Source organism: Sus scrofa, chromosome 9 (genome assembly GCF_054392235.1).
Source record: "Sus scrofa isolate SSC_HxYL_T2T_F1_AM1 chromosome 9, Sscrofa_HxYL_maternal_Yorkshire_Landrace_v2.0, whole genome shotgun sequence".
Taxonomy (NCBI): Eukaryota; Metazoa; Chordata; class Mammalia; order Artiodactyla; family Suidae; genus Sus; species Sus scrofa.
Genome location: NC_139391.1, coordinates 39,330,942 through 39,343,313, shown reverse-complemented (window position 1 = coordinate 39,343,313; position 12,372 = coordinate 39,330,942). Strand labels below are relative to the sequence as shown.

The window sequence follows — 12,372 nt, the reverse complement described above, 5'->3', positions numbered from 1 at the left end:
CTGCAGCATATGGAGGTTCCCAGGCTACTAGAGTCTGGATTAGAGTTGCAGCTGCCAGCCTGCACCATAGCCACAGCCACGCTGGATCCACGCTGCATTTGCAACCTACGCCAAACTCACAGCAACACTGGATCCTTAACCCACTGATCAAGGCCAGGATTCAAACCTGCATGTTCATGGACTCTACGTCAGGTTCTTAACCTGCTGAGCCACAGTGGGAACTCCCGTGGCAGCATTTTTTAAAGAGAGGGGAAACGGGATGATGTCTTAAACGAGGAAAACCATAACCATCACAGACAAACCATCTTCCGATGCCGATTGCTGTTCAGATGAAAGACATAGACGCCAGGCTGCTGGAACTGCTGCAGGAAGAGGTGCGGGCTTTGATCTTGGAGCTGGGACTCCTCAGCCAGGGCCCGGAAGCGCCCCCAGTCAAATGCCCCAGGTGTGTTATAGAAGTGGCCCCTGGGGTGGAGAAAGGAGGGGCTATGGCTTCCGGCTGTTGGCACAGGGGCCTTTCCTCTCCAGAGCCTGGACGCCGGCGGGGCCGTGTTGGACACTCACAGGTCATAGTTGGGATAATGCTCATGGGTCACCAGGAAGGCCAGGGTATCATTGGTTTGGAGGCAGACGGTAGGGTTTCGGATGCCAGGCTCTGGGGGTGACGTATTTCCGAGGTGTGTGGAGTTGAGGCTCGGCAATGAAGGGGTGCTCAGAGGTGTTCCCCTCAATTTTCCTGGGCGAGGTGCAGGACATGAGGAGGGGTAGCCACTCTTCAGGGGGGTTCATGCTGGGACCTGGGTGGGGGGAGGAGGGGTGGCAGGTGTCAGAGGCGGTGTTCACCTGCATCCTGGCTGGGGAGCCTGGGGTCCCTGAGAGGCGGGCCGAGCAGGTGCAGTAGTTCACGGCCTGGCCTGGGCAGGCTCTGGAAGCCACTCCCTGGAAAGGGACAGGGATTGTCCTCAACCTGCAGGGCTGGGGAGAGAGTCGCTCCTAGTGCGTGGTGACAGCAGAAGTTCTCCAGCCCTGATGTGCCCCTGGAGGTAGGATTTCAACTGTCTAAAAGACTGGGGGAGGGTGTCAGAACTCACAGGCACTTCTTGGGGAGCCCCCTTTGGGGGAGAAGCTGCCCATCACCCCCAGCTTCTGCTCACAGGGCCCGCACTTATGCTGGGATAAGGACAAGGCTCGCCCAGTGCAGTCAGTCGTCAGCCGCAGGCTTCCCCCGGGGCCTCCTGTCCAGCTCTCTTACCGTCCACGCTGACCACATACAGAGGGACAGAACTCTGCCTTTGGTCCAAGTGGCAGGGGTGGCCCACGGCGCGGGGTGAGGAAGGGCGGTCCAGACGGTAGACTTCCTGGGAACAGGGAGGTGCGGTGTCAGCTCTTCCCTTAGGACACAGAGTAACACTCGCAGAGCAGGGAGATGAGGAGGCCCAGGTCCTTGCTCCAGCCCTATCTGGGTGTCCTGATGGGGCTGTGGGGGTTGTGGGGGGAATAGGTCCAATAGCTCTCAGTGGGGGTGGGGGCAGGGGCAACCCGGAGTCGTGACTCTGAACACTGTCCCTTACTCACGTGGGAAGATTTCTGTGACACTTGCCTCCTTTAATGGACTCAATGACTCTTTGAAGAACTTTTATAAGATGAGATTAAATCAGCAATGGGGCCTTTTCTCTGACACCAGAGGCTGGGCTGGCGAGGTGGGTCGGTGCGCAGAGCAGCAGATCCCATGCACAAGCATGTCGCCCCCTCACCCCCGCCCGCCCCCGCTTAGGAAGGAGGCAGAGGCTGCAGGTGCCCGGCCTGTGGCTCTCCACAGCGGGCCCGGCTGGGCATGGCTTGGACCTTGGGGCACCATACCTGGCTTCCCGTGTCTTCGGTGATGGAAATCTGTGGGATGCCCTCGAGACAGCTGAGCTGCAGGATGTGGCTCTGTCTCTTTGGGCACAGGGGACCACACATTTCACTGGAGTGCTGTCCCCAGCACAGGCAGAGCCCCAGGCCTCGGTCATAGCCACGGGCATCTTCTGGTGTGGCACATACCTGCACGAAGACTCAGACTCCTGGGGTCTCCTCCCTGGGGGAGGTTCCCCTGAACTGTCCCCAGCTTCACAGTGCATAGCACAGGTCTCCAAGGCTCCACAGAGGGGCTGGTGGAACGACCCTCAGCGGTTGGGAGGTTGGGCAGGTGAACGGGTGGACAAAGGACCAGGAGTGCAGCAGGTGCACACTCTGGGCGCCCCCTACCTCCTGGGCACAGTGGTCAGTCCACTGATCCTTGGTCAAACAGAGCCCCTCCTGGTTCCGGGTGGCCCCTGCCTTGCAGCTCCTGTATTCCCGCTGGATGCAGCCCCTTGGCTCTCCAACATCTTGGTGGCCCGGGAGGCAGGGGCACCGCCCGTCACTGGGCTGGGGAGTGATGTAGGGAGGAAATGCAATTTCAGGTTGGCTGGTAGTACTTGGCTGCCGTGAACCACTCATGACTCTTTGGCTGTGACTCTGCCTAAGAGGGGCCAGAGGATAAGAGTGGGGAGGGCCAGTCAGGGTGGAGAAAAATCCTATCAAAGGGGAAATTACTGGCGCATGGTGGCTGGGCTCCCGCTGTGCTATTGTTTCAGTGAGAAAAATGTAAACTGTTCAGGAAAGGAAGAATTCACATGCGTATTTGTTGGTTTCTAGGGCAAGTCTGAATTGGAAGGGCTTGGGCCTGGGGTGTATTTTGGGAGTGATCATTGTGGAGCACAACAAAAAGTCTGTCCTTTCCTCTGAGTAGAGTTGTCAGATTTAGCAAATAAAAATGCACAGCACTCAGATCAATTCGAATTTCAGGTATACAATGAATGCTTTTTCAGTATAAGTAGGTCCCATTCAAGATTTGAGATATCCTTATCCTAAAAACGTATCCATAATTTATGTGAATTTCAAGCTTAACTGAGCACCCTGTATTTTACGTGGCAGCTCTATCCCCAAGTCACTTGGAAATCTGAACCAACCCGGTCAGCTTACACCTGAGCTGAACTTGACTCAAGAACAAGAGTTCTGGAAATGCAGCCTGTCCCTGGTCCCCTGCCCGAGGACATACCTGGAACACTCGGCCCATCCCCGAGCATATACATGTGTCTTTGCCTTCCTCTGGCTGGGTGGCCTCTGAGCCACAGGGGAAACAGGCAATCTGGCCAGGCCAGGGGTTGAAGAATCCCCGAGGACAGAGGTGACAGAGAGAGGCGTTAAGGGGACTTGCTCCAGAGAAGAAAGTTCCAGGGGGACAGGGGGCAGGTGGTGAGTCAGGACAGAGCCCACCTGTGGAGTGACGGGCGAACAACAATTAGGCCTGAGACTCTGCTTCCAGGGCTGTGGGTCCCCTGGTGATGCCCCAGGAGCCTGAGGTGGACTCCTGCCTGGCCGTTCTCATCTCCCACTACAGGACCTCCGCCACCCAGCCCTGCCCAGGGGCCTCCTAAAGCCAGCACCTTCCCTCAGAGCTGTTTTCCTTTCCCCACTCCTCACCTTTACCCCCAACTCCTTTGATGCCCATGCAGCCCCAGCCCTTACCCTCCGGGCACCCTGGCCGGTCTGGCACTTCTGCACAAGGCATCTGGTCCCCGCAGTCCCGAGGATTCTCCTTGCTCAGGCACGTGGCGCTCTGGAGGGCAAAGCAAAAGAGAGGCACACAGGCCCAGGCCCCTGGGGTGCTCCCAAACGGGAGACCCTTCACCTTGTGGGCAGGGCGGACGGTGGCAGGGAGAGAGGCGGACATGGAGGTGGGAGAGGGAGACCTCAGGACACAGATGGAGAGAGAGGGGAGCAAAAGGCAAAGACACAGTAACAGCAGCACCAGGACAGGAGCGGCATGGAGAGATCAGGGCCCAGGACGTGTACCCGGTGAGAAAGGCCCGGGAAGGAAGGCCAGCCTCTGCCACTCATAGGAGCAGGGAAGCACTCACTGAATATTTCATGAAATGAAACCCGAGGTAGGATCCTCTGGGAGGCTTTGGCCCAGACAGCTTCATATTGCCGCCTTCGCTTTCCTTTCTCCATACACCTTTCCTTCCTAGAGCAGCTGGTGGCGGCGGTGGCGGTGGCGGCAGCAGGGGTGGTGGTTTTGTTCTTGAGTCAAGTTGGGCTCAGGTGTAACCTGACCAGGGTGTGTGTGTGTGTGTGTGTGTGTTGTGTGTGTGTAGGACTGGGTTCCATGAAGTGGAGGAACATTCCAGCTCCCTCCCTCTTCAATGCCAAGCCAGTCAATCTCGTTTAAGCGCTCCCTGTGTGCAAAATCCTGCAGGAGAGATGACGAGGAAAGGCAACAGAAGGCTTCTGTCTTTGGTGCAACTTTTGTGCAAGTTTGGTGCAAGCTTTTTTAGCCAACTTTCAGAGACCCACAGGATTCTAGACTCACAGTGGACCTTAGAGAGTATTTAGTTCTTTCCTCCCAATTTACAGATGAGAAGACTGAGGCCAGAAAAATGGAAAGATTGAACAAATTCACACAACCAGTCAAATGCTCTTAAAAATATGCCTCCTTGATGCACCTGGAAACTGTAAAACAGCAGGTGAGTGCTTGGAATAACGAAGAGATAAATGGATAAATCGCAGCAGTGGGTGAAGAGGAAGGGCCTCTCCTGGTCTTATTGTTAATGACCTTTGGGAATCAGGTAACCAGTTGACTTCTCAATTGCTAAAAAAAAAAGGTAGTAATAAATCACACTATTTGGCTTTCTTCATTAAAGTTGTGAAAGTCAATTCGTTGTGAGGAAGCTGTTAGCTTGGGAAACCTTAAGTGTTACGGAAAGTCAGCACTGAGATGAAGCTTGCCTTCCAGGGAAAGGCAACTGAAGTTCAGGGACTTTGAGGCCAGTCAGTTTGTAAGTAAGACCTCTGACTCCAAGTTTGATTAGTGCTGGGTTGGAAGAGCCTTACGAAAGTATCACGTGGCTTTGTAATCAGATCTTGGTTTTGAAAATCGTAAATCATGTGTCTGATATAATTCATCACATTTTCCACTCAGTGACTTATGACTTGGTTGCTTCTAAAAAGAGATCCACTGGAGTTCCCGTCATGGCTTAGCAGAAATGAATCCAGCTAGGATCCAAGAGTTTGTGGGTTCAATCCCTGGCCTTGCTCAGTGGGTTAATGATCCGGTGTTGCTGTGAGCTGTGGTGTAGGTTGCAGATGTGACTTGGATCCTGCGTGGCTGTGGTGTAGGCTGGCAGCTGTAGCTCCGATTCAACCCCTAGCCTAGGAACTTTCATATACCGTGGGTGTGGCACTAAAAAAAAAAAGGCTTAAGAAAAAGGGAGAGAAAGATCTCCTCTCCAGGACAAGGCATCCCCGCTCACTCCCTCCTTTATTATTCATCTAGAGATATTTACCCTGCACTCATTGTGTACCAGGCTCTCTTGGGGGGCTGCTGATACCTACCAGAATGCACTGTAAACTTCAAATGATGTTGGATGCTGCCTGGGGAAGTGGAGCTGGAAGGAGAATTAATGGGTTCCAGAAGCAAAGACTCATTTACAGATTCGGGGGAAGAAATTAAGACTCCTAAGAACACATATTCTGAAACAACGTAGCTTATATTGGTGCTCTCTGACAGAAATACAATGGGGGTCACCTATATAATCTAAAATTTTCTAGTAGCTACACGAGAAGAGGAAAAAGAAACAGGTGAAATTAATCTTAATAGTCTATTTTATTTAACCCAATGTATCTAAACTATTACTTCAATGTGAAGTCAATATAAAAGCTAATAATACGACATTTCTTTTTTTGTGCACTAAATCTTCGAAATCCTTTCTACGGCTACAGCACAGTTCGGATGAGCCGCAGTTCAAATGCTCCGCAGCTCCACGTGACTAGTGTGGTTACCGAACCGAACAGCACAGGGCGATAACTTCCAGCAAAGCCACTTCTCTCCAGGGTCCCCTAGGCCTGTGGGTGCTCCCTTGCCCTGCCCATCCCTGCCATCTGCTTTGTGTTTCGCTGAATGCACACTCCTCCTATTTGGTCTTTCCAGAAGGTGGCACTGTGAGCCCACAGGACATGGGTGTGTATGTGGGGTGGGGGGAGGATAAGGGCACTTGTAATCTCTTACCTTGTCTCCAGAACTCAAGCAGTACTGTGAACTGTAGTGATCACGGTGTGCATTAGGTCCCTGGGCTCATTCATCTTATGTAACTAACACTTTGTACCCTTTGACCGACGTCTTCCTAGCTCCCCCACCTCCCGCCCCTAGTGACCACCATGCTACCCTCTGCTTCTATGAAAAAAAATTATTTTTTAAAAATGATTTTTATTTTCCCATTATAGCTGGTTTATAGCGTTCCGTCAGTTTTCTACTGTACAGCAAAGTGACCCAGTTGCACATACATATATACATCGTTTCTCACATTATCCCCCATCGTGCTCCATCATAAGTGACTAGCTATAGTTCCCAGTGCTCTACAGCAGGATCTCATCTCTTATCCATTCCAAAAGCAATAGTTTGCATCTATTAACCCCAGAGATTGACTTTTTTTTGGATTCCATATATGTGAGATCATGCACTATTTGTCTTTTTCGGTCTTTTTTTTCCCCACTTATTTATTTATTTCATTTACATAGTGTCCTTTAGATTCACCCATGTCACAAATGGCAGGATTTCCCTTTTTCTCATGACTGAGTAAAATTTCATTATTATTTCAACATTTCAATCCTCTAATATACATACCACATATTTTTCATTGAGGTATAATTGATTTACAACATTGTATTAGTTCCAGGTGTACAACAAAGTGATTCAGTTATACATATATTTCATATTATTTTCCATTATAGTTTGTTACAAGATATTGACTATAGTTCCCTGTGTTATACAGTAAATCCTTATTGCTTATCTATTTTATGTATAGTCTTTTGTATCTGTTAATCCTATATACCTAATTTATCCCTTCCACCTGCCCTTCTGTCTTTGGTGACCATAAGTTTGCTTTCTATGTCTGCGAGTCTATTTCTGTTTTGTAAATAGGTTTTATATTATTTTTTAGGTTCCACATGCGATGCAATAGTTGTCTTTCTCTGACTTATTTCACTTAGTGTGATATTTTCTAGGTCTATCCATGTTGCTGCAAAGGGCGATATTTCATTCTTTTTTATTGCTGAGTGATATTCTATTATATATATATATAATATATATCATGCCTTAAGCCAATCATCTGTTGATGGACACTAGGGTTGTTTCCCTGTCTTGGCTGTTATAAATGGTGCTGCTATGAACATGGGGGTGCATGGCTCTTTTTGAATTAGAGTTTTCATCTTATGTAAATATATGCCCTGGAGTAGGATTGCTGGATCATATGATAGCTCTATTTTTAGTTTTTAAAGGAAACTTTGTACTGTTTTCCATAGTGGCTGCAACAATTTACATTCCCACCAACAATATAGGAGGGTTCCCTTTTCTTCCCACCCTTTCCAGAATTTATTATTTGTAGGCCTTTTGATGATAGCCATTCTGACCAGTGTAAGGTGATATCTTATTATGCTTCTGAGTTGCATTTCTCTAATAATTAGCAATGTTGAGCATCTTTTCAGGTGCCTATTGGCTGTTTGTATGTCTTTTTTGGAGAAATATCTATTTAGGTCTTTGGCCCATTTTTTTATCAGGTTTTTTTTTTCATATTGAGTTGTATGAACTGTTTTTATATTTCTGACATTAACCCTTTGTTGGTCATATAATTTGCAAAATATTTTCTCCGATTCCATAGGTTGCCTTTTCATTTTGTTGATGGTTTCCTTTGCTGTGCAAAACGTGTTAAGCTTGATTAGGTCCCACTTGTTTATTTTTGCTTTGATTTCTTTTGCCTTGGGAGTCTGATCTAAGAAAATATTGCCATGATTTATGTCCAAGAATGTTTTTACCTATGTTCTCTTCTAGGAGTTTTATGGTCTTACTACTTCTATTCAACATAGTATTAGAAGTCCTAGCCACAGCCAGCAATCAGACAAGAAAAAGAAATAAAATGTATCCAAATTGGAATGGAAGAGGTAAAACTGTCACTATTTGCAGATGACATGATACTCTACATGGAGAACTCCAAAGACCACAGAAAACTATCAGAACTAATAAATGAATTCAGCAAGGTAGCAGGACACCAAAGAAATATATAAAAATCTGTTGCATTTCTTTACATAAACAATACCAGAAAGAGAAATTACAAAATTTTTTTTAAAAAATTACATAAAAAAATTAAAATACCTAGAAACGAACATAACCAAGGAGGTGAAAACCTATATGCTGAAAACTGCAAAACATTAATAAAGGAAACTGAAGATGATTCAAAGAAGTGGAAAGATATCCCATGCTCTTGGATTGGAAGAATTAATATTGTTAAAATGGCAATAATTTCCAAAGCAATCCACAGATTTAATGTGATCCATATGAAAATATGCATAACATCTTTCCTAAAACTAGAACAAATAATTCTAAAATTTATATGGAACAGCAAAATACCCAGAATTGCCAAAGCAATCCTTAGGAAAAGGAACAAAGTGGGGAGGCATAACCCTCCCAGACTTCAGACAATGCTACTAAAGCTACAGTTATCAAAACAGCATGGTATTGGCACAAAAACGGACACATAGGTCAATGGAACAGAATAGAGAACCCAAAAATAAACCACACACCTATGGTCAATTTATCTGTGACAAAGGAGATAAGAATATACAATGGAGGAAGGATAGTCTCTTCAACAAGCTGTGTTGGGAAAAAAGGATGGCTATACGTAAGTCAATGAAATTAGAATACTCTCTCATACCGTATACAAAAATAAACTCAAAATGGTTTCAAGACCTAAAAATACATCAGCCCTTCTTTATTGATTTATCCACTGATGGACATTTTGGTTGTTTCCATATCTTGGCTGTTGTGAATAATACTGCAATGAACTGGGAGTGGAGCTATTTCTTTACCACAGTGATTTCATTTCCTTGGATATATACTCGGAAACAGGATCACTGGATCTTATGGTAGTTCTATTTTTAGTTCTTTGAGGAACCTTCATACTGTTTTCCATAATGCCTGTACCAAATTTACATTCTTACCAACTGTGCACAAGGGTTCCCTTTTCTCCACATCCTTGCCAACACTTGTTATCTTTTGTCTTTTTGATAACAGCCATTCCAACAGGTGTGAGGTGATATCTCATGGTGGTTTTGATTTGCATTTCCCTGATGATTAGTGATGTTGTACATCTTTTCATGTGTCTGTTGGCCATTTGTACGTCTTCTTTGGAAAAATGTCTATTCAGATCTTTTGCCCATTTTTGAATTTTTTTTTTTTCTTGTTAATAAGTCCTTGAGCTCCTAAAAGGGAGATTCTGATTTGGTGCTGTAAGTGATCTGGGGTGGGGCCCAAGAGTCTGCATTTCAAACAAGCTATCAAATAAGGCAAGGTAAGTAGCAAACTTTTGTAAGGAATTTTGACATGCACCATCCTTTCTGATTACTCCAACCATCCTGTGAGACAGACAATGCAATTAACCCATCCTTATCATGTAAGAAATGGAGGCTTGGAGAGTCACTGCCTGAGATCATCCAGTTAATAGGAGGTGTGGTAGGGGTAGAACCCAGGCATTTTGCCTTTCAGACATGTTCTTCTTCTTCTTCTTCATCTTCTTCTCTATTTTTTTTTTTTTTTTTTTGTCTTTTTGTCTCTTTAGGGCTGCACCTGCGGAATATGGAGGTTCCCAGGCTAGGGGTCTAATCGGAGCTGTTGCTGCTGGGCTATGCCAGAGCCACAGCAACGCCAGATCCAAGCCGTGTCTGTGACCTCCACCACAGCCCACGGCAATGCCAGATCCTTAACCCATCAGGTGAGGCCAGGGTTCGAACCTGCAACCTCATGGTTCCTAGTCCGCTTTGTTAACCACTGACAGTTGTTAACAACTTGACAGTTACTTTTTATCTGGTAATGCTTGTACTTGGCTGGTGAGAGGGTCCTGGGGGTCTGATTAGCATCAGATTACTTGGATGGGCGGGAGTGTTAGAACCGGGAGGGACACTGGGTGTTTGTCCTTCTACCCTCTTATTTTGCAAATGAGGAAACTGAGGCCCAGAGAAGGAAATACAAGATAAGATGGAAAATTCCCATGAGGCTGGGTCACTGGATTGCATTTCTAGGAATAACATACTGGAAAAGAGAAAAGTGAAGTTCAGATTGCTCCTCAGATAAAAGTTTGAATAAAAAATCTAATCCTGGAGTGGGGGATGGACAGGAGTTTGGGGTTGGTAGATGCAAACTATTACATTTAGAATGGAGAAGCAATAAAGTCCTACTGTACAGCACAGGGAAAATATATCCAGTCTCTTGAGATAGACCATGGTGGAAGAGAGTATGAGAAAAACACTGTATATATACATATGACTGGGTCACTTTGCTGTACTGCAGAAAGTGGCATAGAATTGTAAATCAACTATAATAAAAAATAAAATAGATATTTAAAAAAATCTGATCCTACGAGAACTATTTTAGGATGCCTGGCCTCAGAGTCTTTAGCCATTAGGGGTATTTTGGGCCCAGAATGTGGCAAAGTGTTTAATGAACCTCTTTTCAGGGCCCCATCCTATGGGGATGCAAAAGAAACCAAAGACGTTGAACGGACTCTGCCCTCGTAGGCCGTATGTATGACTGATGAGGGCACAAGAAATGACAGAGCAACAAGTGCTAAATAGTGTGAATGACTCCACCTGCTGAAAGAGTGCAGCGAGGACGTGCCTGGGTTTCACTGGCGTGGTAAGTGACAGGAGCAGGAGAGATATGACAGCCGGAGACCAGCCAGGGTCAGGCAAAGTGACTTCCTTCCTGCCGTAACTCACAGATGGCATTAACTGTGGGGTCAGAGAAGGAAGCTTAGACATGGGTTCCAATCCCTCACTTTAAAGATGAGGAAGCTGAGGCTCAGAGAGCTTAAGAGATTTTTCACAAGATCACATGACTGGTTGATGTCCAGACCCACATCGGTGCTTTTTCTCAAGAGCCTGATTGGAACCCTGGGTTTTCCTTTGAGCTCCCAGTTGCTCCTCTTTGCCACAGCTTCTCCTCACCAAGATTTCTTTTTTCCCATTCTTTAAAACTTAGATCTGAAGGTCCTACTTAACCGGAAAGGTTGTGGCTTGACAGGTGACTTTGATATGGTCCTTTCCCCACAAAGAAATCCCCACTTGGCATTAGATGCTGGGCCTGCCCATCTTCCTTCTCTGACATCGCTGCCCTCCCCTTCCCATGATTTTCTTCTCTTCTGCCTTTCCTCCAGTTTTGAAGAAAACCCGACTATCTCTTCTGTTTCCCTTTCCTTCCCTTTCTTCTCTCTTTCTCTCTCTCTCTCTCTCTCTCTCACACACACACACACACACACACACACACACACTCACACAAACACGCTGAGGTGTAGAGATTTGAGTTTATGGTATATTTTCATTGCTAGTCCGGACAGGAACAGCTTCTTATTATATTCATTTATTTCCTATCATTATTCACATTTCCATCTCCCTATAGACAATCATTCTAATAAATTTAACGAGTCTTTGTGAGTGTTCTTGCAACATGAGTATTGTTTATGTGCATACACTTTAAAAACACCTGCATGTTTTCTTCTTTTTTTTTTTCCCCTTTTCAGCTTCACCCACAGCATATGGAGGTCCCCGGGTCAGGGATAGCATTTGAGCTGCATCTGCGACCTATGCTATAGCTGTGGCAATGCTGGATCCTTTGGATCCTTAACTCACTGTGCCAGGCCCGGGATTGAACCAGCAACGCCACAGAGACCAGCCAGATCCTTAAGCCATGGCATCATAGCAGGAAGTCCTGCCTTGGCACTGCTTTAAAGACTCACCTGTGATATTCAGTTCTATCTAGTTTGAGGCTTCTGCCTGAGGAGGAGGGCTCCGACCCATCTTTTTATCTGTCCCTTAGGGACATGCTCTGATAGTGGGTCACATTTGCTGCCCTGGGACCTTGTGTGGCCTCCGCCAGCTCTCTGACTTCCATGGTCACCACCTCCTCGCACTGTCCTCTCCAAGGTCATGGCAGTAACTTTTGACTGGTCTGGATCTATCATGTTTGATTTTACCTGACTCTTCCTTGATTCTGACAGTTTGGAGACTTCTTAACTTCAATGGTTCTGAAGTTCCCTTGGGCTCTTACCTTTTTCTCTGTTTTTACAGTTCTATTTAAGTTTTTCCCGGAACATGCTGATTTTTAAAGAATTCTATATTTATAGAAAAGTTGCAAAGATAATACGGAGAATTCCCTAATTCCTCACACTCACCTTACATTAATATTGTACATTTATACAGCCTACATTAATATCATACATTTGTTATACATCTATTACCCATCTT

General features: G+C 46.3%; 2 protein-coding genes across 11 annotated transcripts in view; one reads left to right on the top strand and one right to left on the bottom strand.

Moving 5' to 3' along the window:
* Positions 1-3,757, bottom strand: part of LOC110255430 (uncharacterized) — a 29,542-nt gene extending 25,785 nt beyond the window's left edge. The window contains exons 1-8 of the mRNA XM_084976006.1: positions 3,553-3,757; positions 3,083-3,300; positions 2,248-2,409; positions 1,861-2,043; positions 1,253-1,358; positions 844-939; positions 565-736; positions 303-465 (exon numbers count right to left, since the gene is read on the bottom strand). Of these exons, the coding sequence (XP_084832132.1) occupies positions 303-465; positions 565-736; positions 844-939; positions 1,253-1,358; positions 1,861-2,043; positions 2,248-2,409; positions 3,083-3,300; positions 3,553-3,757 (1,305 nt within the window). The remainder of the gene's footprint in view (positions 1-302; positions 466-564; positions 737-843; positions 940-1,252; positions 1,359-1,860; positions 2,044-2,247; positions 2,410-3,082; positions 3,301-3,552) is intronic.
* Positions 1-12,372, top strand: part of BTG4 (BTG anti-proliferation factor 4) — a 205,705-nt gene that overhangs the window by 148,742 nt on the left and 44,591 nt on the right. For 3 of the 10 annotated variants that reach the window (XR_014815243.1, XR_014815242.1, XR_014815248.1), the window contains 2 exons: positions 4,441-4,550; positions 7,910-8,194. The gene's annotated coding sequence lies outside the window, so the exon portion shown is untranslated. Of the gene's footprint in view, positions 1-4,440; positions 4,551-7,909; positions 10,480-12,372 lie in introns of those variants that run through there. The other 7 variants (XR_014815247.1, XR_014815246.1, XR_014815245.1 and 4 more) reach the window with 3 other exon arrangements.